Source organism: Aphelocoma coerulescens, chromosome 5, assembly GCF_041296385.1.
Source record: "Aphelocoma coerulescens isolate FSJ_1873_10779 chromosome 5, UR_Acoe_1.0, whole genome shotgun sequence".
Taxonomy (NCBI): Eukaryota; Metazoa; Chordata; class Aves; order Passeriformes; family Corvidae; genus Aphelocoma; species Aphelocoma coerulescens.
Window position 1 is genome coordinate 10,522,919 of NC_091019.1, and position 25,986 is coordinate 10,548,904.

A 25,986-nucleotide genomic window follows, 5' to 3' on the forward strand; every position below is an offset into this window, starting at 1 on the left:
AGATGGGCTTGTCAGGTGGCTATCAGTCTTGGGAAGATATCTGTGCAGTTTTTAGGGCTTAGGAGACAGGCCATTCTTGACCTACATAGCTTAGAATGCTAGATTAGATTAGTTTATTATGTGCTTTTACTTCTTACATCCTACAGCTTCACCTAAGGAAAATACAATATACTGTGAATAAAATTACAATCACTAATTATGTCTTACAAAACATTTCCTATTCAAACTCTTCTCTGAATGAATAACTTATTATGTTTATGTCTATCAGTAGTGAATTAAGGAAGACCGAGAAAAAATGAGTGACAGTAGCAAAGACTCATATTAGCCTGTAGACACATGTCCATTGTATCTTTCTTGGAGACACTTCAAGTCAAGTCAAACATCAAGGCTGGGCCAGCAATTTCTTTGTCCAGCCCAGTCACTGAATTTATATAATACCTAGCTTTATAGATCCCAGTGTACAGGCCCAGCTCCTGGAGGCAGCGTGGTGTGCTTCATTGGGATTGATTTCCATTGCAGTACACTCAAATATAAAACCTCAGATTTATGAAAGAAGTGCAGTATGAACCGCCTTTCTTAGAGCTGTAGCAAAGCAAAAGCCAAGTCTCTCTCTAATTTGTACTGTTACATGATCAAATGTCACTGCTTTGTAAAGTAAATTCTTGTGATACTGTAAAAAAAAAACCACTTTTAGGAGAAAGCAGAAAACTTTTATTTTATTCTTTCTATAGTAAATATTTGAACCAACTTAATTATGTATAATTACTAATTTTTAGTAGCAGAGCAATAGGGGATAGACATAAGAATATGTGACAGATAGGTTGCAAGTGTTGTTACTGTTGTTACTGAGCAATTTAACTCACTTTCTCTTCTCTTCTCTAGCTAATGAGAATGTCGTGACTCTGGGCTTCATTCCAGTAACTATATGGTTGTCGAGTACCTGTTCATTTTACATGAAAATCAAATTAACTCATCAGTTTAGTATAAGAAGTGAACTTTAACTTTTATGCCTTTGATTTTGTAAGCCTTACTTACTGCTGATATTGTCCTTGTGTGCTAGCCTGATAAAGGTGCATTGTTCTTACTATGGGAGTTCTGTTCTTATTTTTAGTTTAAGTCTGACAGAAAGGTTGGATTTATGTCATTTTCTTGGCAAATTGGTAGAGCGCAGAGTGATGAGGTGAGGAACCTGATCAAATAAAGCCGGACTTTGGAAGGCTTATCTCCTTTTCTTCTCCCTGCACCCTCAACGTGGGTCTCCCTCAGGAAGCCTCTCCTGCTGAAACGAAGGAATTGTGTTGTTGGGAGTAAGGGCAGGTACCAAGGTACCATTCTAAACATTGTCATGCAGTCTAAAAATGTGATAAGGAACAGGGAGAAATAAAGGACACATTGGGGATAGTGGGCTCTTAGAAATCTGTGGGAATTGTAGAGTTGTGTACATCTCTTTCTTTATGGTAGATCATTTGTCTTCTGACTTTGATTACTGTCATTTCTGACCACAAACATGGTTGGTTTGGGATTCCTTATTTTAAAGAGGTTGTACTAGGTCAGTGTTAAGACAAGGTGGGAAGGAAGAATTTTTCAAAACTACAGTCCCTGATATAAAGCTTAAAAAGAAGAATGGAAGTTCTTGGAAAATTGAAGCAGAGTTAAAAGCTGAAATACATAGGAAGTAACTCTGTCCTCTGCAGTCATGGGCTACAGTAAATTGTGGTGGTAGAAATACCAGCTGGACATGTGGAGATGTTTACTAATGATTTGCACAAGAAGTTGCCATGCAGACACAAGTTGGGAGTACTGTAGAATCTCCATCACTGAAAATTTCTAAGGACAAACTAGGTAAACATCTGTCAGACCTGTTGAGGTCCTTTTCATCCCTGTCTTTGTGATTCTTTAATTCACATTAGTCATGATGTATTAAACCCAATACTACATATGAATGTTAGCAGTTATTTCACTGCTTTCAATAAGTTCATGCTTTTACAGAAACCCAGCAGATTGTACTGTATTTTTTACAAGTACTGTGATGAAATTCCAAAGGAAGCATTCTTTTCTCATGGAATGAAAATGAGTTCACAGTCCTCTCAGCATGATTTCATTTTAAAAAGTGTCTAAAAAAGGGAGGGAAGGGGTATTATTTTGCTGGCTTTACTGTTTGGAAAATCAATTGAATGCTTCAGGCTTTTAAATCTAACTTCAATATATTATAGAATAGTAAAAATTTCTGTTCTCTTGGTTAACTAGACAATGATTTTAAATAAAGCAGTCACATAATAGTCACCTTTCAATAGAAGTCAACAACTTGTATTAGACCTTATCTTGGATTGCCTGAAGGTCCTACTGGGAGCTTGGACTCTTGCTCTGTGTTACAATGAACGAGGAGCACAGCCATGGCTGGTTAGAAGGTCTCCACTTAGAACATATAATTTCTTAAGCATGTGGTTCTCAGACTATGGTTAGAGCCATAACCAAAAAAAATCCCTGTTTACATAATGCTGATTGCCTGTCTAGTATTGAAAAATCTCTATCAAGCTGATGGTACCTCAAAAAAGTACTGACAGCCTGAAAGGAAATTTTTTAAAAGTTACAAAAATTACTTGAAGTTCAGAAAAACTCTAAAAATACTGTTTTTCTTTTGATTTAAGCTATCAAAAGAAGATTGACAGAAAATTACCAGTGGAAGCTGACAAAAATAAGGAAGCATTTTTTGAAAAGGGGATAGTTCATTATTGAAATAATTTACACTAATAGGCTCTATATTATGAGATGTTTGCAGAAGATTTCATGACTTTCTAAAGGGTATACTTTGCAAGATATGTATCAGTAAAGATATTTTGGAATGAAATTTTCACTTAAATTGTGTAGGAGTGGAGACCAAAAGCAACGGTGTGTTGTGGGGTTTTTTAAATCCAAGAATGTTTTGCTTTGATCACTAATACTGAAGATGAAGTGGAAACTAATAGTTTTGTCTAGTATGGAGTTTTCCATAAATGAATGGTGTTATTGTTGAGACATGATGCTTCTTTATAGTATCAAAGCTGCAAAAATTAGGAATTAGCTGAAAAAAAAACCTTTTCCATCTTCCCTAAATGTTTCCACATTATCTTATCTTACATGTTCCATTCTAAATATTTGTAATGTTGCAGAGCACATGGTTTAAGCTCAGGCTGAAATAAATTGTTCTAGTCGTGTAACTCCAGCCATTGAAGAGGAACCTTCTCTCAGGTACTCATCATGGAAAGTGCACCTAACCCACTACACACATCCCACATGAAGGTCAGGAGCAATGACAACCTCATCATTGTAAAGAGATTTTAGAAGCTCGGGGGTTTTAATTGCACCTTTTTGATGAAATTATCACACATACTGATGTGAGCACGATGTTCCCTAAGTGGTGTCCAGTTTGGGTGAGGTTTTTTTCTCTTTTCCTGATAGAAACCTGCTACTTTTTTATGTAATTTATGGTCCTCAAAGAATGTACTTAATCCAAAACTTGTTTAGATGCAGGTAGAATTCAGCTTGTTGACCAGCCTTACTTTTCCCTTTATTTTTCAGTTAGAGGGTGATTAGTTTTGGAGGACCTTAGGTTTCATTTCTCCTCCTTGAAGTTTGGAACATCTCTTCCCCCTTTTTCTTTGGGAAGAGGTTGGGAGCCAGAAGAACAATTCTTTGCTCTCTTTTCCTTTCACCACCCCAGGATGTAACAACAGATTATGCATTTATAACAGAAAATATACAAGAAAAGTAATGTACCACATTTTGTTATACTGCTTATACAGCTTCCTGTCAGAAACAAGAGTCTACTGAACATATATTTTACAATCCTTGGAAAAACAATGCTGCATCTTTTAATAAGAAAGACCTTTTGTCATAATGTTTTGTGACATAAAAATATGTTTGTAATTATAAAAAGGACCAGATCATCCTCATGCTTCTAATTCTCTAGCACCACATTGAGAAACCCATTTTATTTCAACTGTTCTTCAGTGAGTGAACTGTCTCTGTAAGTGTAGCTAATGTCTTTTTTGAGATAATTACAGTGCTTCCCTTGCAAGATCAGAGATGTAGGGACTTTATATGGGCCAGAAACTCTTGGCCCTTTTGAGAAATCATATAGATTTGTACCTATGTCCCTCTCTGGCTATCCACACCAGCACTTGGTTTATTTATGGACTTGAAAAGAAAGGTGATTGTTTGAATGATTAGATTAAAAGTGACCTTTTACTTTACGATTAAAAGTGAGTTTTGGAGATTATCAGCATTGTTTGTTCACCTTAAAGTTTGGATCAATCCTCCTTTTCTCTCCTGTGTTTTCACATATGTGTTTGTACCTGTTTTTTGATGGAGGGAGGGACAAAATGTTACCCTGTTAAACTGGCACCTGCCAGACAATGTAGGTATAACATTTAATAGCCATATTTGCTCTCCTTTCTGCAGTTCTGACACCTGATGGCTAAATTAGACCGCAGACTTCCCTTTGGATAATCACTCAAGATGGATAGAAGTTCGTTTCCCCATGATAAAATTTAATTGAAGACAGATTGTGAAGCCAGTTCTCTTAAAGGAAGTAGTAAATGGGACTGGGTGTTTGGTGCCAAAAGAAGGCATACACCTTCTCTGTCTTATCTCATTTTTATATTGGGGAAGGGCAGTTATGTCCTGGTGCTAATGCTGGGCCCAGGTTTACAGGGGTGTGTGGCTGACAGCAACTGTTCTCTGGTGGTTGTTGCCAGGATATTCTGGTGTCCTGGTCGCTGCACTGCTGGAGCTGATACTTAACAGGAAGGCAGGAATATCCTCTCTGGTGACTCTGTGCATTGCAGACAACACTTATTTTCTTTCTCTCTGCTTCTAGTCTCCTTCTTCAGTGCAGTTACCAAACAAGAAGGTTTGATAAACTAAGGATACCAAATAATGAAGTTGTAGTTTCTCAGTAATACTTGTAAGTTTTACCTGAAGAATGTATGTGCTTTTGAAAAAAGAATAAATTTATCTAGAGTCTAGATTTACCCATAAATTTAGATAAAACAGGTTTGACTGTCTTGCCTAATGGTGTCTCCTTTTACATAACAAGGCTATTTGTCATACCCTTGATAACCTAACCTTTGTTAACTGCTTGGAAACTATCAGCAGAGAAGTCAGAGCCTTTGTTGTAACCAGGATACCTTCTTGCCAGCTCCTGCTTTATCCATTACTAAAGTGCTAAACAAAAAAAAAGGTAGAGGGAATTGTTTAAACTCATTATCAAAATCAAATGGTGTTTAGTAACAAAACCAAAAAAAGACTAGAAATCGGAAAATGAGAAAAATCTTATTTCCTTCCTTAAATATTGGGACAAACGTGGCCAGAAGGGTAATGCAACTTGCTTTTATAAATAGTGTTCCTACAATATTTTTCATGTTCTTATTTACGTAAGATGGGTCAAATTCAAGTAAACCATTAATATTTTAAAAAGAGGTAGAAGAGCACCTGGTTTTACATTTTTAAAAAATCTACACGCATTACCTTATTTTTTTAATTCTTTCTTTGTTGCAAATCTCTCTCTGGTAGATTAATTGAAGATCTATTTTATTTGTTTGTTTTAATTTTGGGACCCCTTAATCCTGCTAGTGCTTTGGTTGTTTTATTCTTTTATCCACTAACTTTTAAAAACAGGTTAGTAATGAATCAGAAATCAGCAAATATTTTGATTGCAGTATATTCTCTGGCAAAAAAAATTTATCTGTTGTGATAATGTGAAGACACAGAGAATTTTGGCTACTGTGGGGGCTAAAGTTCACCCTGTAAACTGACAGCTGCCAGGCAGTGTAGGTAAAATATTTAATAGCCATTCCTTTTGCAACTAAACACTAGGAAAGTAATGGACTTCACAAGTTAAACTCCCCTGTTTGAGGTGTTCCTTTTTTTGTATAGCAAGGCAGACTTTGAAATATGAAATATCGTGTTGAGATTATATACTGCCAGTTAATTTTCAGCTCTGAATTTCATAAAGAGTATTCAATTATTAAGGTACACCAGTTTAAACAGTAGCCTTCTAGGGTACTAAATCTGAAACAAAAATAAATAGAGTTTAATTTGGAAACTCTCCTTTGTGTTCATATCAGAGAAAGTTCATCTCTTAATGTTTTTTGACACTGAATATTTCAAAACTCAAATTCATTAGGACCACATGACTTTTTTTGATTGTAGATGTTTATAACTCAAGTATATTTGGGGCGGGGGTTGGGCTGATGCTGTTTTCTTAAAGGAAAAATAGAATTTTGAGTTGCAGCAATGGTCCAAAGACAGATCATTGCAATTCTTACATGCTTCTCAGAAAAGTTGAATTCTCTCCTGGGCCAAGGGATGAAAGCAAGTTTATTTGGGTTTATTCATCAGTAAAATGCATTTGGGTAACAGTCTAGGCTTTTAGTAAAATGGTGGGAATCATTTCATTAATGTTTGGGCCAGGTGGTCTCTCAAGGTGCCCTCCAACCTGGGCTCTTACCAGACCAGATATAAATGATAGAGCAAACAACAATATTTTTAGAGGCAAAATTTTCAAAATAACCTGTCATATTTCCCAAGAAGTACAGCAAGAGGTTTGAATCCTTGACCCTTGATGGTAATTAGTGAGACTGGAAGAAAATGTCAAAACCAGAAAAGATAGAAGGGCATAAGCTGCAGTGAGGAACCTGCATCAAGCCAAGACAGCCAAGCCAGTGTGCTCCATGGGATTTAAGAAAACATTATGTGTCTTTTAAAAGTGAGCACCTGAATTGCTCTTTGAAAGTAAAGGGCTTCTAAGTATGACAAGATGATTTGCTGAACTTTCATTTTGTTTTAAGTCTGCTTAAATCCATTTTTAGCCATCAGTTTGCTTTTGTTTGTTTTTCTGAATCTTATATTACATTTTCTAAACAATACATAGAATAAATGCTACCTCGCAATTTTGCTGTCAGGCAAATAAAGCAGTGAAAATAGAGGAAAATTTTCACAGAAAGTCAACTCTGTTCATCAGGGCATTGATTAGGTATACTTGGAATAAGAACTGGGTAGATCTTTGTCAGTTACAGAAGATTAGTACTGGGCTGTAATGGTTTCAACTTTAAGTTGATACATTAAATCATTAATCTTCTAGATGTAAGTGAGCCTGACATAATTAAGTTATCTTAATCCCTGGAGATTTTAGCTTTCACTAAATGTCTGAGCACTGAACTAGTTAATATGAAGCAATCACAACTGCTTATAATGTCAACTTTATTCAAAGAGTTTGGGGGTTTTTTTCTTCTCTGACACTTCTTTTTTATATGACACGCACAGTGAAAGTTGTACCTGCTCGTATTTATTTTTTGTACATCTGTTAGAGACATATAGGAGAGTATGAAAATGTGTAACTAAAATATTTCTTCTTACCAACAGTAATATGAACAATGGTTATGCAAGGCTGCTTCAGTCCATTCAGAGGATCATTTCCCAGGAAGGCTTTGATGGCTCTGATCCCCAGGTACTGAAGACCCTCATACTCCTCTTTAATCCTGTAACTACTGTTTTCTGGCTTTTCAGGAGTGGCACAAGGTCTTGGACCTTGTTCCTTAAGAAGGAACAAATTGTTTCTAAGCATTGCTAAAGTAAAGAACCAAAATAAATAGCATTGTTCATGTTTTAAGGTTCTTTTGAGTTTTTACTTGTTACAGATATGCAGGACCATGCAAGAAAGAAATGTAAGACAGCATTAGTAAAATGCATTTTCTGTGCAATTAGCTAATAAATGGATGGCCAAATATAATGTAATTAAGCAAAACACATTTTCCCCTGCAATATTTGTTTTTCAAATTATCGCTTTAGCAATAATCTGTTCAAGATTATTGAGGTTAAACATTCACCCTTAAACTTTCAGATTTTTTCATTGTTGTTTTACTGGAGTGAATTTTTGAATTAAGTGAACAGTGGTACCTTTATGTAGTGAGCATTGAAAGAGAAGTAAAGAAATAAGAACGGTAATTCAGAATTCAGTTTACAAATCAAAACAGCTTTTCAACCTTCCAAAGATCTCTGTAGTCTTCATAAAGCGTAATATGGGTAATCAGAAACATTTCAAGTGTAAGGACATAGTCTGATTTGACTGATTTTCTAATTTGAGCAGTGCCCTATCAGTTATTCTTTGTCATATTCAGTAACATGGGAGTCCTTTGGAGTTGATGGAAATAATATAATAAACTGTATATATTGATGCTTAATTGAAAGAGAATTATTGTTGCACAACAGAAATTTTCCTGCAGTAGAAGTCAATTAGTATAGACACTGGAGAGCCTGAAATTATTTAATACAAGTCTGTGTACCAGTGCAATATCTTAGGAATCATTTTTGCAGGGGAGATAATGCTGGAAAGGATGTTTTCGTGTCTAACAGTGAGGTTTAGGAACATTACCTGCACAGAGCCCTCGTGTGTAAATGTCGGTTGTTTGTGCTCAGCGCTCAGTCTCTGCTGAGATGTCTGGGAGGGTTTGCCTTTCCTTCGGTGGCACTGCCAGTCTGGAGAAGGCCATTGGTCCCTGCCAGGTCCCTCTCCCTCGCGCTGTGGTAGCCATGGCAACAGGCATGTGTGTCATCCTCCTGTGCAGCACGGGGATGCTCCTCCTGCCTCAGAGCCCTGGGTGAAACAAACACCCTGCCAGCCTCCAGCCAGCAGACAGCCTCCTGCCGAAGACATTAGGCTGGTAGTGCTTATTTCTCTTCATATATATATAAGAAAATGAATGTTGTTCAGAGCCAGCATTTGAGGTTTTTTTGCTTGCAAGTAGGGAGAAATTAAACATCACTGATCATTATTTTCTCTACTTTTTGTTGAGCATTTCAAAATGTCTTACTAGTGTCAATAAAGCAAAAACCAGAACTTTTACTGAGATGAATGTGAAAATACATGTGGGCTAAATAATACATAAAAGTTTCTAAGGTGAAGCTTTAAAAGTTAGAAAAGTCATTTTTCAGGCCAGTTTATTGACCTAGAAAGCCATTAGCCCTATGTAGTTCTTTCTGTTTCAAGGGAGGTAATGCATATGATTTCCTGGAGTGGTTTCTATTATTTCTTTTAATACTCCATTTTTCCCTATGCATCATCTTTCTTTGTACACTCAATTTTGTACATTTAAAAGCCTTCTTAAAAATATGTCCAGACCTGAATGTAGTAGTGGCCCAGAACACACCTTGGATCTTTTATTTGCCAAATCTCTGAGCAATTCTCTGCTCTTTCGTATCCTCTTCTATTTACTGAGCCCTCAGAAATGCTGTTTAAGTAGGAAGGTACGAAGATTGTAGAGTGAGGAGCAGCCTGTATTCTTCTGGACCTGTGTATAATTGTCATATAAAATCATAAAAGCTTCTGAGAAGTTTGTGCATGTATGCCCCCCACCCCCAAATAATCCTTTACCTGACTGGTAAAACTTTCAGATATTTTTGGCTACTTTCACAACAATATGCCAATGATAGTTAGATTTACTCTTTTATTGGAAGAGGGGTGTGAAGAAAAGTGAGCTGAATGCGACTTACCCCAGCTGAGAGATGACACAATTAGGAAAATTAGTGCAAACAACCATTAGAGGTTTAGTAGACCTTTGATAAAATGGTCAGGCATCTCTGGGACCTAGTATGGTTAGTTAACATTAGTTTTATAGAACCATCTGCAGGTGGCAATTGTAGGTTAATATTTTTTTGACTGTCCTGCATGGCTTTGTGGACCTTAGGACAATAATTCCTGTTTGAGGTATGAGGATATAGAAAAGTTTGGTCAAAGTTGACCAAAGCAATACCTATTTCTTCACACTGACTGGAACACCTTTGCTAAGGTCTATTTGGAAAATCAGAGTTTGAATTACCTCTAAGCTGCAAATACAAGCATCAGGTTTACATCCTTTCTAAAACCTCCCAGTAACTCTTTGCTGCTGATCATTAAGGTTGAATCCTTTATACACTGATCATGGCATTAAGTTACACAGAATGGTACCTCTTTGTTTCAGAGTATTTTGGGGTTTTCATGTTTGACATCAGAGTTTTAATAGGCAACTATTTCCTTAACATTTCTTTTGTATACTTTGGAGCTCAAGCTGAGGGGCTTTCAGGGTAATTGTTGAAAATTACATGAAAAAAGTGAAAAGAAATTAGAAAATAAATCCAAGCTTCCACACTAATGTGAATATAAAAGATCTAGTGGCATATCTAAAAAAAATGTTATCCTACTCTTTACAGCAGGCTTGTTGTGGGGGAATATTAGACTTCTGCTTTTCTTATATACCAGTTTCAGAATAAACTGTCAGGGCTGTGTGGGCCTGACGGAATTATACTGGTAGAAGTTCCATTACTGGCCAAAATAAATACATCTGATATTATCTGGTGTTTGAATAGCTTTATCTTTTACTACTCTTATGATTTGATGTTGTGAACTAAGTATCTGTCATCCTCTATGCAGTAAGAGAACATTTTTTTCCTCAGTGTGTTGTTCTTATGGATGCTCCTCATAAGAAAAAAATGTTTTTCTCATTTAAAAAGTTTCTGTAAGTTTTATGTATGTTTGTGCTGAAATTTTGGAACACTGTAACGCTTTCTGTGCCTGGTCAATATCCATGATATCTGGATAAAATAGTTTTCTTAAATGCCTGGTTTTTTTCTGTTGCTTAAATGCACATCATGAACTGCCTGAATCTGCTCTGATCAGAAGTAATTGAAGAATATTAGACTAAAACTTCTATTTTTGCTATTCTTTTAACAACTGAACATCTGAGCCTAGGGAATACCCTACAGAGAAGTCAGACTGTGTTGTATTATCCTGTTCTGTTGTCCTGATCTGCATACAGCAGCGTAAACAGTTAACTTTTCGTAACTAAAGCCTAAAAGCCTGCAAACCCCAAGACTAAAGAATCTGCCAGAGCTGAAACAGAGATTGCTTTCCCAGAGACTGGAAGTGAATTGCCAATCAGACTCACAACTGGATAAATGCAGAGCCGTGTGGTACTGACTGTGTCTCACAACCCAGGCTCTGTCTACCCAATATGGGTAAGGAAGCATTTGGAAGAGTAGCCTCTTGTCTTGTCAAAACCTTTCCTCTGGATTTCCAGAGCAGCTGTGCAGTGTTTTGTGCTTGATAGTTGCTGTTTATTCCAGCTGTTGGAAATTAATATCTACAGTTTATCAAAACACTTGTCTGTAGTGAAAAGTACCTGCAAGATTTTACTTATCAAAATTAGTATTTATATATGTGTGTCTGATAAATAAAAAAAAAGCTGATCTTTAAGTATGAACCCTGAACTCTAGAAATGTTTCTTTCATCACCTTGTGCAGGAAGTCTTTCAATAAGGGAGTTCATTGTCTTTCTCTCAGCTGTTGATAGCAAATATATCTAAAATCCTTTCCAAAGATCACCAGGAAAGGTCACATCAAATAAGCAGAAATGAGAGTTGTCATTATGGGAGATAACATTTTACTTTGCATGAACAAGTTACAACTCTGGCTTCATAATCTGTCCCTTAAAGAGGAGCTTTATCTTAGCCACTGCCTCCATTGGATGCTCCTCTGCCACCCTCCTGCAGGGCAGCAAACTGGCTTTGGGTAGGTAACACATGGGACTGCTTAGGATTTTGTCTGTCAGGACACCGTAGATTCCAGTAACCAGTAGGTATCTAAAGCAGACCAGAAGCTCTCATGTCAAGGTGTGGTCCTTAAGAGACAATTTGCTGATGTCCCCATCAGACTCTGTTTTTCCACAGCTGTGGGTAAAACTTCCTTCATTAGTGGGAAGGAGTTGAAAGCAATGTAGATGATACTTGGAGACTTCTAAGACAGTGACAGGCCCATGTGTTGGTGAGGTAAGGCACTGACCTTGTTCACTGAGAAGGAGCAGAAAAAGCAAACAGTCAGAGTAGTCAGGTTATGAAAGTAATGCAGCAGAAAGGTGAAAATAAAGGGAGAAGTTGTGTTTGATTGCTCTCAGGCACTTCCAGCAGACTGTCTTAGAACTGGGAGAAAATAACTCTTTAACATGTTTTTTAAGACAGTGATGGAGGAGAGAAAGGACATAAAAGGTCCTAGTGTTACTGGATTTTATGTCAGAATATACTTATATTTAGCTGGTAAAATGCAAATTAATAGTTCTCTGTATTTCCATGTCTATTACATTTGTACTTGCTTATCCAACATAGCATGATATCTAAGCAGTGAAAAAAATGCCATTCCATTTGCAATTTGTATAAGATCGACTGAGATTACTGTGATTACATAAAATACACAACAATTATGGATATGCATTCTAGAAACTGTATTCCTCCTAGCATTTAAAAAATAACAAATTGCTTCTTTTTTTTTCCAATAGAAAAAACAAAGGAATGTTTTGCGGATAGGAATTCAGAGTCTGGGTTCCATACTGTGGGGTGATGACATTTGTTGCAGTGATACTCCTGAAGATACTCATAGCCTTACAAAATTTCTCTATGTTCTCCGTGGCCTGCTCAGGAAATCTTTGTCAGCTTGCATCATCACCGTGCCCGCTCACCTTATCCAGGTAGGAATGCTGCTTTTTCTGGATTTCAGAGCTGACACATCACTTAGCAAAAGTTTAAAGCTTATGGTAGGGAAAAAAATGCAATTTTGGACATTTTTTAAAGTCTTTTTGTTCAAAGGGTGAACTTAAAACATGACTATCTGTTATGCTTTATACTTTTGTGGGAGAGTTGTGCTGCAAAATCTACAAAGACCTAAATATAAAATTATTTTTAGGAACAGTTATACCAAGGGTCTTACTCCTTTTTTGAAAAACTAACAGAATTCCAGAAACTGTAGAAAAGCAAAGAAAATACCTATAGCAATCTCTTTTCCACTTATTTTTTTTACAACGTCTCTATGCACTTTTCCGGTGCCTTCAAAATGCTTTTTGGACTATCAGTACAAGGCTTTTCAGTCCACTGTCTTTATCTGCTTCATGCTCATTATGATGATACCTGATCTTGGTTTTAAAGCCAGGAACTGAAAGGTCCAGGTTTGCTCTGGAATTCTAATATCCTCTTGTATTGGGACCAGGAGCAATCCAGTTACGGCATCAGAGTTGCTTTCCCAACTGCAAAATGAGAAGCAATTAACAATTCTTCCTGATAGTATATAGAGACTTAAATGTATCTTCTGAAAATAAACTTTTTTAACAAAAGGAAAAATGTAGATAGTCTTCTGTTCTGCGAGTGGTAATGTAACTTACAAAAGCAAAATTATTATTCTCAATGAACAGAGAACCTATAATTTTAGATATTTGATTTGATTATAGTAAAAAAAGTACTGGATAAAACCGCATATTATGCAAAATGTTTTCATAGTAGGTGAGTTTATCAATAGATTAAATCCTGGCTTAGGTAGGTACATGACTCACATGTATTGAATTTTGTTAAAGGTCTTTGAATACCTGCAAATGTTATTCATTTAGATACCAATGTGATTACTGCTTCGAAAATAAAGAAGGTTGATGTTCTAGTTTTACCATTGTAGTCAAAAGTGTGTGAATATTTCTCTTGCAGTACATACCTCCATCTCCTTACTTATTATTTTTAAATATTAGGTGGCAGTCTGCCTTCAGAAAGAGGGACAGTTAAATGTAATGCAAGAAATGGAATTTGTGCATGTAAAACTATCATCCTACTTCTTACACACTGGAATTGCCCGTCCATAATTGGGACATACAACCCTTTCCATTGTACTCTTCTTTATATATCATGCCAATAAAATGTAGATTCATATTTTAGAGAAGTGCAGAAGTGTCTCTAAGAAAGCCACTGAAGGACAAAGATTTTTGTTTGTTTCAAACTTACATGGGAAGTTGATTTTTGGTTTGTATTTATAAATTCCATATAGATCAATTCCCAGGGAGTTAGGATTGAAATTATGCCTCGTTTTTTAAATAACTGAGTTTTTAATTTTAACAGTAAGTGCTAGAATAGTCTGAATTTTAAAAAAAAGAATCATTATGTACAAAATCTTTGCTTAGCTGTCTTAAACAAGGGCGTTACTTTTTTTTTTTTTTTTTTTTAATTGTGAAACTTCATGTATCCTTCTTTAAACACCGCACTGTGGAGAGAGCTGTCATTAGGAGGAGCAAAGCTGCTGAAGGTTCCTCCTAGCCTACATTACTGAGTTCCCAGAGCCCTGCTGTGTAGTTGTTGCACTCTCCAAGAAGCCTGTTAAAGAGCCCCTGGGAGCATGTGTCCAGCCTCCCTGGCACTGCTTAATTGGTGAGGCTGGCGAGATGAGAGGACAGGCGAACATGTGCTCGCTCGGGCTCACGCCGCAGACGGACCTTCCTTATAATAACAGCAGCTGCTCACATTCTCACAGCACAGCTACTCACCATTCTGTTGCTGAGGGGTCTTGCTGCATTCAGAAAGTAAAGAAAATGCCTCTTCTTCCCAACAGAGCGAGAGGGATATGTTTTTCCAAGTGTGTATGTATTTGATTTGATCAGTCAGTTCTAGCCTATACTTTCTCTGTTGAATCTTCAAGTCAGTGCACTGAAGGCATTGAGAATTCACACTGTTTTTCTGGAGATGTAGTAAATTCCCCATTTTTTCCCTGAACTACTGTACCTGTATTTCCTATGTTGTAGTTTGGCCCCTACCTAAATTAATCAGGTGGTCTCCAAGTAAATTCTTCACATGTATAATTTCTATGAAGGACATATAAGTTCAAAATCACATTTAATCAAAGTTTTGTCTGGATGACATATACATAAAAATAGTTCCATCTTTACCTGCTTTGTCATGAAAAAGTAGATTTTTAGTAGTGACATAACTTACCTTGTCTCTGTCGGTCTCCAGTACTTCAGTTACTCCAATGAAGAAGAAATAAAACAATTGGTAGCACTGATTTTTGACAGGGGCAATGTCTTTTCAACCCAGACTAGTTCTGGATTTATATAAAGTATATGAGTAATGCGTATTTATATATGTATGTATATATATTTCTTGAAATTGTTTTCAATTTTTTTGCCAAATACTTTGCATGTTTTACTGTGACAGGGAGTTCACAAATTAAATCTACCTGGTTTATTTCTTTTTCAGAAAGTTTAATTTTGCCTTTACTTTTCATATATTATCTTTGTTCTTGGCTGGTGAGACATTAAAATGATCCTTCTTATTTCATATTTTCTGTATTCTGGTTTGTAATTTTTCTCATGCTGCCTCCTTAATCTGTCTCTAAACAGTCACTTTACCTTATTACAGTAACATAATACAGTAATGCTATTATTGTTCATTTACTTTTCCTACGTCCTCGTGTCTGGTTTGACTCTTCAGTGATTACAGAGCATTAAACACTGATTTTGTTCTTGATGTTTTCCCCTCTGTGATACACATGCACCAATGTGGCTCTTTCATTATTCCAGCAATTCATTGTCTTGGATTTAATAACTTGGAATTGCATTTATCCAAAGATAATGCTCATTCATCCAGCTTGGTGGGACAGTTCATGATGTTCTCTAGGGCTGTATTTTAGTAAAAGACACAAGCTTGCAAAAAACTTCTGTTTGTGTGTGGAGTTTTTTCAGAGTAATTGAAAGAAATTGTAGTCCACTAAGCACAGGTTTTTGGGGTTTTATTGATGAAACTTCTAGGGCAAACAGTGCATGAAGAAGAAAGAAAATTCTCTTTTCTAAACCACAAAAATAAGAATACATTATTCTGGAAGAGGGTTTCAAGAAAATGACACAAAAAAAGTTATCCAATTATGAATTTTATTCAGGTGATGTGTGACAAGTTTTACTTGATTGATATTTTCTACCAATTGAACATACTCTTATCTTACACTGTCTGTCAGGTAATAAATATTGAGCTACTTACAAGTGTGATTAAAACAGTTGATGGAAGGTTATTTTTCAAGTCTTCCTACTGCTTCTTGAAAATGCATTGTGCCTAAGAAATCATATGGTACATTTGAAAAGGGAAAATTACTTCCATTTTTAAAATCTAGCATTGATCAAGGAGGGCAGATTGAAGAGGCATTTCATTTGTTGTTACAATTTCCGGGTTTAAGGAATATTATAAAAGCAAGTGAGGATTCTTTTTCTGTGTGTTGATAATCTCTGCATTTTAATACCTAAATTTAGAGAAGGAATTATTGTGCAATTGTGTGACTGAAAGGACTTTAATGTCACTGATCTATACTGGGAAAGCCCTAAATAAGAATTTAAAATATTTTCCCATTGTATTTTTTTTTTTTTACTAGAAATCACTGGTAAATCCAAGAACATCTTTCCCTCAAAATACTAAATAATGTTTTTAATTCCATTCCTGTTCTTCCCAATTTTGTATCACTTAAATGTTATTTTTTTGAGCAGAATTTTATTTTCAGTGGGGAAAGCATAGCACTTATTAAAGCCATCCTTTATTTTGAACTCAAAGCTGGTATTACTGGTAAGGACTAAAAACCATATTAGTCAGCATGTACCAAGGGAAATTAATTGACTAATGAAAAGTCAGTATGAATAAGTCTTCTTACAGAACCTGTCCTCAGAGTCTGAAGTTCTGTTTAGCAAGGTATTTTTATTAATTCATCCAGTATGTTAAAAAATTGATTTCCTACAATATTAATGTTTTGATGTTTTGAGTTCACTGGAGCGCATAGGTTACTGTACATTTCAGTGTAGAAAAATTCAGAAACAAACCTTTTCACATCCAAAGCCTTTTGTGTTCACACTGAGTGATTTAGCAGCTAAACTCAAAGTCAGGCAATGGAGTGCTTTAGAATCCATTGCTAATATAGGATTATAAGATGTGAACTCCTATAGCTGGTGAATTTCTCACAGCTTGAAATCTTTATTCCTATGATAAGAACTAAGAGTGATTGCCTACGTTAGAGCTCTAACTTCTGAGAGTTCACTGGTCTGAAGTTGAATAACCTCCAAATGTATTTGATGAGGTGGCTGCTGCATGCAGATTTGTATTGAGATCCAATGTCATGTGGTTTCTATATCATGGTTAAGGAAGCTTTCAAATTTTTCTGCAAGAAAGAAACCACGAAGATTAAATGGTCATAGTGTTTTTCTGTATTGGGGTTTTTTACTTGCTTTTTAATGCTGTGTGTTGCTTTGTGTTGTATGTGAGAAATAGAGTTTAACAACTGTACAAATAAATATCAAGAGTCGTAAGTTTATGGCAGGTATTTTGGGTTATCCACATGGTTTTAGGATGTGAGTATTTTGGGTTTTAGACATTCATAAAAGCATCTTTAAAATTCTGATTGAGTAGGAAGCTCAGGGAAGTATCCTATTCAAAATTTAAGTTGGGAAACAGTATTTTTTTTTCATTTCTCTTATTGTTGATGTATTTGCTAATCAAGCTGTAGAAGAAATAGAAGTATTTCATGGTTTCATAGAATCAGGTTTTGGTTGCCAACAGGCTGTGTTCTAGCACTATCATTTCTGATTTGGTAATAACTACCCATTTCAAAAACAAATACAATATACATCTGCAGCATTTTTTGTACCCACATATTAGTTGTCTGTTAACCAAATTAACTGTATTATGATGAACAATCACACTGTATGTTAAAGTTGTGTGCCTAGAACAGCCTTGTTGTTTTAATAAATTTTACTTTTTAGGACACTATATACACATCCTCACCATCTCTCTTTAATAAAAAAAAAATTGCTTTCCCAAAAAGCATATGTTAAACTGGAGAAGTGCATGAGTACATGCAACATTGTGATTTTATTCTGCATTTTCTGCATGTAAATTGAAAATACACTTATGAAAATTAGGTAAGATTTAGAACCAAATCTTTTAACTTCAGCTTAGACCTAAACAGTTAAATATCCCATCACAGTATGGAGATAGTCATCTGTTCAAGCATATGGAATCTTTTGGCTACTGGACTAAGTAGTTAATATAATGCCCAGTGTCCAGACATGGACACAACTGTTATGGAAGCAGAAGGGAAGAGCCCATTTGGACACTGATAAGTAAAGATTAGAAGAGTGACTTTAAATAATACAGGACAAAGTAGTTATTGCTTTAAGCAAGTAATTATTTCAGAAAATGGAAGGTAACATAGTTTTTCCAAAGCAGTATTTTTTTGCTTAAGTAGACGTCCAGGTTCTTGAGGGGGGAAAAAAAAAAGAAAGCCCTGTGACTCTAGCATTAACTGTAGGGTTTATCTGTTCTGTTTCAGAACAAAGAACAATAATTTCATGTAAAACTATTTTACATTTAAATCCTTGCATATGTATTTTCCATCTTAAATGATTTTCACAGAACCAAATATTGAACTTCTATGCAATGTGTGCTTAGAAACATTTTGATGGGAACTTTCAGTGTTGTTTAAAAATCCTGAAATTTCAGAATCCAATTCTACCTCTTTTTGTTTAGACATTCTCTATTAATTAGAATGTAATCATAATAAAAAGGAATACTGCATCTTTAATGATGTTTTTGTGCCTGTGTAGTTAAGCTTTAATGCTAGGGAAAAAAAAAAAAAAAAAGATTAAATTAGCCTTGTAACCTCTTTCTCTTCCAGACTGATGATGGAAAATAAAAGCTCTTAGCCACAGAATGTAACACTTAGAATTAATATTTAATTAGACCAGCAAACTGTACACCGTGGCTGAAAGCTTCCAAAGAGTTGTTAGTGCCACAATTGACCTACAAGTTTAATAATAACTCACTTCTAGGAGCAAGTGCCAGTTCAGCATAGTGGAGCCACTGTAAGAAAGTCCTGTGAGATTAAAATCAGCAAACCAAATGGCAGGCGAGGATTCCTGGGATGGAGCCTTCTGGAAAGCTGGGAGCTGGAGTAGCTTTTCAGCCAGGATTCAGATGAGAACAGTGGGCAAAAAAGCTGATCCCTCCTGTTCTGGGAGCTTCTGGTTGTAGGCCAAAATCTTAGAACAGATTTTTTCTAAATGTTCTTACTGCAGCTATTAATTTATATCACAAATCAAGTAATGAATGGCTTATATTCATCTTTTAATTAAGTTTCAACACAAACATTATCATGAATTCATTGGTCATGAATTTTTCTCGTGGAAGAAGGATACATTTTTGGTATGATGTGTCATTTAGTATGTTTGTATTGCAGAATATTTAATTTTATGGTATTTTACTGTGACATAAAGGAGTTCTTGTTAGAGTAAGATATGACAAGCAATTTGTCGTAATATTATGAAATGTGTAAATTAAATATGAAATTAGTATACATTGTAAAATGTAATCTTTTGAAGGTTAAATAGCTTAATCTTGCTTTTCATTTTATGAAGAATTAAAATATAAAGCCAGTAACTCTCCATTAGACATCCATCTGAGCCTTAATTCTGTGGCAAATTATTCTAGTGAAATAGGGCACCATAAGTTCAAAAATGTGCAAACACACAGCAACAGACTGAGGAAGGAGCATTCTGCATTATTTATTGGCTAGATCCTAAATAATTAAAGAAATGCCTACTCATTAGTTAAAAATTAAAGCAGGGGAGGACCTTGCCAGCAGAGGGAGCAGTCATGTCTTTCCTTAGGTTCCCATCGTTTCCAGCCTACCCATCATTTCCACCCTACCTCTTCTTATTGCCCAGCCAGTTTCCCATCTGGACCCAGCTTTGCCAGCCTGCTCCTGATGACAGCCTATAATTTTAGACTGGATAAGGGATTAGTTTTTTAAATGATTTTAAAATTCAGAATCTTGCCACTTGATTATCAACATCAGTTAGATGTTCCTTTTGATACTTGTGTACTATTAATTGAAATAATAGTGCAGGTTCTTTTTGGTCACCTGGGAATAAAATGTGATTCACTGTTTAAAGACCTAAAGTTGCAGTGAGTGTTAGCCTTTCTAAATTGGTAAGCAAACTGCAGTGACATTTTTTTCAGGCAAAATGGCAACAAAGGGAACTCCTGAACCTTTTTCTTATAATGAATGATTCCCAGTGGAGTCACAGAATTTTAGTTAAGCCAGTTGGTCTCAAATATGTAATTTCAGCAGGTTTTTTATGGCTCTTTTGTAATATGACTCCCTCTTCAGACTGCTTTTACATTTCTGCTCTATGACCAACTTGTAGCATGGCATATTTTCTGTGTTCATTTTTCTAGAGGAATCTGCTCAAATGGTCAGTTCATTTTTTCAATGACTAAAGATAAATAGTGACCTACAGATTTCTCTCTATATGCTTTTATAACAGTGAAACAGTCTCATTGGTGAAAACCAGATGATGTTCAGGGAAGGTGCTGGGCTCATCTTAGCCCAGATCTTGTACTGATTTCTTCCCAGCCACTCACCCTTCAATGGAGAAGGGCTCAATCAGATTGATTTCATCTACTCAGTGCAGTAGGACTTGTACAAGAGCCCCACACCCCAGAACCATTCATAGTCACCTGCAGCCTGTGCTTTCAGCCACGGAATGCTAAGGGTAGAGAAGAAAAAAGCACTGGACAGGATTCAGCTCAAAAAGTGTCACCCTGTAACACACTGTACATCTGTCACCTCTTTCAGCCAGATAATAACAGGATTTTCAGCACCCAGCTTTCTGGGCTTCCACTCCCACACCATCTTCATGATACCACCAAGTATTTTGCTGATACCCCAAACCCATGGATGCAGCCTCCTAAACCAAGCCTCAAATGGAGGGGGGGCAGACAGAGCTACAATGAAAGGCTGAGTTGGGATCCCAGCTCACTGTTGACTGGCTTTTGGCTTTGGACAGCTCACATGACACCTTTGTGCTTGTTACTGACTTGTAAATGAGGAATGCAGCACTTGCCTGTCTTTTGTGAGGCACTTGGAGATCAACAGATGGAACATTTGATTTAAACTACTAGACTTGGTTCATTTTTTTTAGGCTGCAGCAGCAACTGTTATTGACTTGCTTGATTTATCTCTGTTTAGTAACCTCTCATTTCACTATTGGCCTTCCCTTATTTCCCTCATTTCACTTGGGTCTTCCCTTCAATGGCAAAACAGATATCTTATTTTGTAAGGTGCCAAGGTCTGCTGGCCCTAGATGCTTTCACAGCTCAAGTAATACACAAGTCCATCTTTAGTGAAGATCCAAAGATTTGGTTTTTTTAGTGTGTGATATCTAGTTTTTATTTCCTGGCTCATTATTCTGAAAATTTATCAAAATTAATTGTATACAGTGCCATCCACCTTCATCTGACATTTTATGGTAATATGCAAAAACACTGCAGAGTTCCCACAGCAGAGACAACTATCAGGACAAATGTTATTAAAAGCAACCTTAAGAGAACAACCAAAATCTGGAATTAATATGTTGTGTAACATATTGACCAACAGATGCTTTGTTACTCTCTTCCCATTTTTACGAGGATCTTGCATCTAATTGCCTGCTCTTGTCTTCTCTACATGTCCTCTCTTTGCTTCTGCAACTTGTATAAAATTTTTCAAAGATATTATTTAGTGCTTTAAATTAGTTAATGTAATTAGCTAATGTTGTACCTGTAAACAACCAAAATCAGTGCTTCTCTGGCTTCAGCCATATAGATGGATAGTTATACCTAAGTTCTAATATAGTCAGTAAGGTTCTTCAGAGGTAAAAGAAGATGCTTAATCAGTCAGAATCCCCAAGTGTGGTTTTCTCATGACTGAAGGCATTGTAGCTTGTAGTAAATCCTCTAAGTCTATTTCTAGGGTATCTGTCTTCCAGCAAAGACATTGCACTTGTGTTCAGTTTTCTTGTGAGATTGGTACAGATTTCTGCACACCAAAATTTGTTAATGTACTGTTGGTTGTCTTGCATTCCAGTGGCCTGAGTGTACATTCATTTTAGAGCCAAAATTCAGCATTCAGTTAGTAGATTTGCTGTGTGCAAACACTGTAAACAGTGCTAATCAGTTTGGAGTTAGAAGATTTATTGAATTTTATAGTTTACAGTCTTTATTAATTATGGAATAACACTTTTTGGCAAAGCAGTTGTTAATAATTTATTTTGGGGATTTGTGAATAATCAAAAAGTACACAAACTTTATCTCTCTATAAAACCAGTATAAGGGCCTATTACCTAACTTCTTTTACCAAAAGATGATGTATGGGTAATTCTGCAATTTTTTGACCAGTAATTATTAACAAATTGTGATAAATACTTAAGCCATGTTTCTTAATAATTTGTGTTTCCAAGGTAAAATCCTTTGGAGATTAAGTAGTAATGACAAGTGGTAAATATTTGTGGATTATGAAGTCATTACCACATCATTGTGTGATAATCTCTCAAAAATATCAAGAACTATTTCATTTATTGAATATCCAACCACTGTTTCATTTTAGTCCAGTGTGGCTGTCTCCATTATGGTGCTAAGTTTACTTCAGCTTTATGACAGTAACAGAATTTTTTTGAAAATACAACCAATTTTTGAGCTTTTCTTGAAAATTCACACACAAAAATTTGGTCTAAGTTCATAAGATTCATATTACTTTGCATGAACTTGCTTGGTGTTTATTATTGAGACCTTTCAAATGAAGTGTCAGGATTTCTGGATTCACCTGTTGGTAATGACAGAGATTGTTGCCTCCAAATACAATTTTACCTAGACGTGGGAGGAGTATCTGAATTCCTCTTTGAATATTCTGCTGTCATACGAAATGTATGCAGCTTGCTGTTTAAACTGGGTTTTGTCCCAATACAAACAATATTTGTAAGTAATGTTTTAGGGAATGAAACTCAAGTAGGAGTCAAGGTATTAATTCTTAATGAAATGTTTTAAAATAAAACCAGTGATGGGATTATATTACCAGAAAGTAAAGATACAGAAGTAGCCCCCTACAAAAATATAGGCCTAATGTCTCTTTGAAAAGAGACATGGGCTTAAAATACCTTATTTTCAATGCAGTATGTAAGTCTATATTAAAATTATAGTAATGTACTGATCAGAATACGAATGCAAATATGTGCAAAAAGTCCATGTGATTCAGGTATTTATATAGGTGGTAATTGTATCTCATTGTAGATCTTTAACATGAGTGTCTTATTTTACTTTTAAATTTTGAGATTGTTTATATGTACTATGTATAAAAGTTGAACCTGTCCTGAGAAAAATTTCCATTCTCTGGCTTTTTCCTTACTTATGCAGTGCAAGGACTGAGAATTTAAATATTTTTATTGCATAAATTTTGTGAGGTTTTTAATTTTTTAAAAACTGACAAAGTGAGAGAGCGTATCTCTGGGTGTTAGTAAAATTTTAACAGGAAATCAGAGGAGAACTAGAAATTAGAGCAGAGTAGAAAAGACAGATTTTTTTCCTAATACGGAATCCAGATGAACCAAGATTGATTTGATTAATAGTAGTAATGATAAAATTGTGGTACATTAAGAACTCAATCCAGTAGAAACATACAATATTAATTTCAGTGTGTAAGTTTGAGCATACAGGCTATGCACGAATTTATGTTGGTAGAGTACCATGCTTCATACTCAAACACAGAACATGGTACATTTTAAACTGCTTTTTTTGTAAATAAATATTTTTAAACATGCACAGATAATTACTCAAAGGTATGTACCTTCTGGAATTGAATTAGTAAGACAAAGCAATCTTCTTCCATAATTGCCCTTCCCCAAAGTGGGTTAAACACGTGTACAGTTCCCATTTCTGTAGCCAGCTCACTACATGGATTTTCTTGACATGTTTTGAAAGTACACTTTGGTTGAACCCAAATATTGCAAGTTTGCACTTAAAATGTCTGTCTAAAACAGTAGCACAAAAAAACCAGTTACAAAGGTAAGATATAGAATGGATGCCCAGCCCAGCCTGCACAACAGGATTGCTACCATGTTGTTAGAATAATTATATTTTGGCTGAACTAACTAATTTAGAAAAACTGCAGTACATCTAGCAAGACTGAAAACTTTCCAAGACTGGATTGGTTTGGGGTTTTTTTTTCCATTTTTAGTATAATTTAAAACAATACCTCTTCTAGCTGCCAACAAACTCTTTCCCTGAATCTCACCATTCCTGGCTTCCCTCCTAACCATGTCCTGGCTCACCTCCAGAGCTGCCAAGTTTATGCCAGAAGCAGGAGGTAGATTTGTATGGGGCTGGAGGAAGATCTGGAGCTCTGTTAAATTTTCAAGCCCAGATGGGGCAACATGATTTGTGTGTTTATGTCAGTATGCCATACATCACAACTATCTGTGTGCTGACGTCAGCTTTGATTGGACATTAATGTGCTGAACACTGCAAACTAGAAAATACATGATAGATACAGATCTATGGCAACAATGCCACATAAGCAAATGTCTCTTTGGTGTGGCGATTCACTGTGCAAAATATTTCCCAAGATACACTGCATTAAGCCAGGGGAATATTTTGACACTTTAAAAACAAAAACAAAATCAACATGGGCAAAGAGAGTACCATTTAAGAAAGCAAATCCTTTCAAAGGAAGAGCTGAAAGCAACATGTTAAAGTATGTATCATCAGGCAAATATTGAAATGCTGTCTCTCACTTGAATCTTTCCAGAATTAAAACCAAATAGGAAAGATTCTATTCTTATGATTTGCAGGACTGGCAATGATGAGGATATGTTGCTGAGGGTTGAGCATCTTTCTTTCCACAGTTTTTGTAACCCATTGTTATCAAAACTGGCAAGCAAAAACATTAGTGGGCAGCAAATGTTTTTTTCAAATGATAGGATATTTTTTCTGCATCAAGAGTTTTTTTAGCTTTGTTTCCAGGAATCATCAGTGTTTATTTATTTATATAAAAGTTTTGTATTTCTTACTTATACAAATAGCATCCAGCAGCCTCCTCAAGAACTGGCAAAAGATGGTAATTTCTGGTCTGTGGATTTATAGAGGTCACTGTCTACTTCAGATTTATATTTATACTGTCTTTATGTGATTACCCCCGTAGAATAATGTGACCAAAAGATTCCATTAAAATATAATAGATTGTCTCTCTCTTCCTAGAAGAGGAAATGATTTGCAAGTCAGCTTTACTATTTCAGGGGCAGATATAATAGCAAAGTCTAGGGATTGGTGTGTAGGCAGTGTTCTTTTACCTCACATCGCTTCTGTTATTCCTCAGAAAGGAAATTCTGTAGTATAACACTACTTTATCATTATCTGTCATTGGACTTTGTAGGTAAAGTGAAGGTTCCCTGATTCCATGGGGATGGATGCTCTTGGCCTGTGCACAAGTAGTGGCTCTGAAAAGGGACCCCTCCCCAGGATTTGATGCCATCTGGCCCATAAGGTGGGGAAGGGAGGGGGTGTAAAGGTACCATGGGATCAGTGGATTTAAGCCTGGTAACCTGAGCAAATTGGGCTGTGCAGGCCACAACTTCATGTACTGGTCAGAAAACAGAATTCAGTTTATTCTTTGACGGGACCAGGAAATTTTCATCTTTCGTGTATGCTGTGTAAGCTTCTCTGTGGCTAGAAAATAATGGTTATTGAAATGTGGGTTCATGAAAGCAGTTGGGGATATTGATCACCATTTTAATAAACCTGAATGTCAGTACAATGCATGGACTATTCTAACATGTCTGGAGATGTTTTGGTCTCTCTGCTCCTAATTGATAAATTGTTATTATGAAACAGTTTACCAGTATTTAAATTGACCTTTCAGAATAAGCATCAGTCATATAGTTTATGAAAGAAGTTCAAAATGTACAAAATACTTTAAAAATTAATAGAAAATACGGAAGTATAACATGGGGCTACAGAGCTAATTCCTTATAATTAGAATGGGTATTTTGAGGTGATTAGTCTTGATACCCCTGAAGGTTTGATGAATGTAGCATCTACAACCACCAAGAACATGAGTTTAATACCAGCTGTCCAAATACCTTTAAGATAACTATTTCTTATCTTAAAGAAATATTTTGCTTTTTACCACAGATGTGTTTCTTTTTTTTCTCATTAAATATTGACTTCATCAAAGTATTTAAGAACATTTTTTTCTGACTTACCTCTGAAGATGTCTGTTGTGACCTTTGAATGTCACTTTCTGCTATATAAAATTAAGTAAAGAAAAACATGT

At 35.8% G+C, this 25,986-nt stretch overlaps 1 protein-coding gene across 1 annotated transcript in view; it reads left to right on the plus strand.

The window, feature by feature from the left end:
- The window catches only part of ELP4 (elongator acetyltransferase complex subunit 4), a 137,992-nt gene that overhangs the window by 31,839 nt on the left and 80,167 nt on the right, over positions 1-25,986 (plus strand). Inside the window, exons 6-7 of the mRNA XM_069016511.1 lie at positions 7,405-7,489; positions 12,344-12,532. Coding sequence (XP_068872612.1) covers positions 7,405-7,489; positions 12,344-12,532 — 274 coding nt within the window. The remainder of the gene's footprint in view (positions 1-7,404; positions 7,490-12,343; positions 12,533-25,986) is intronic.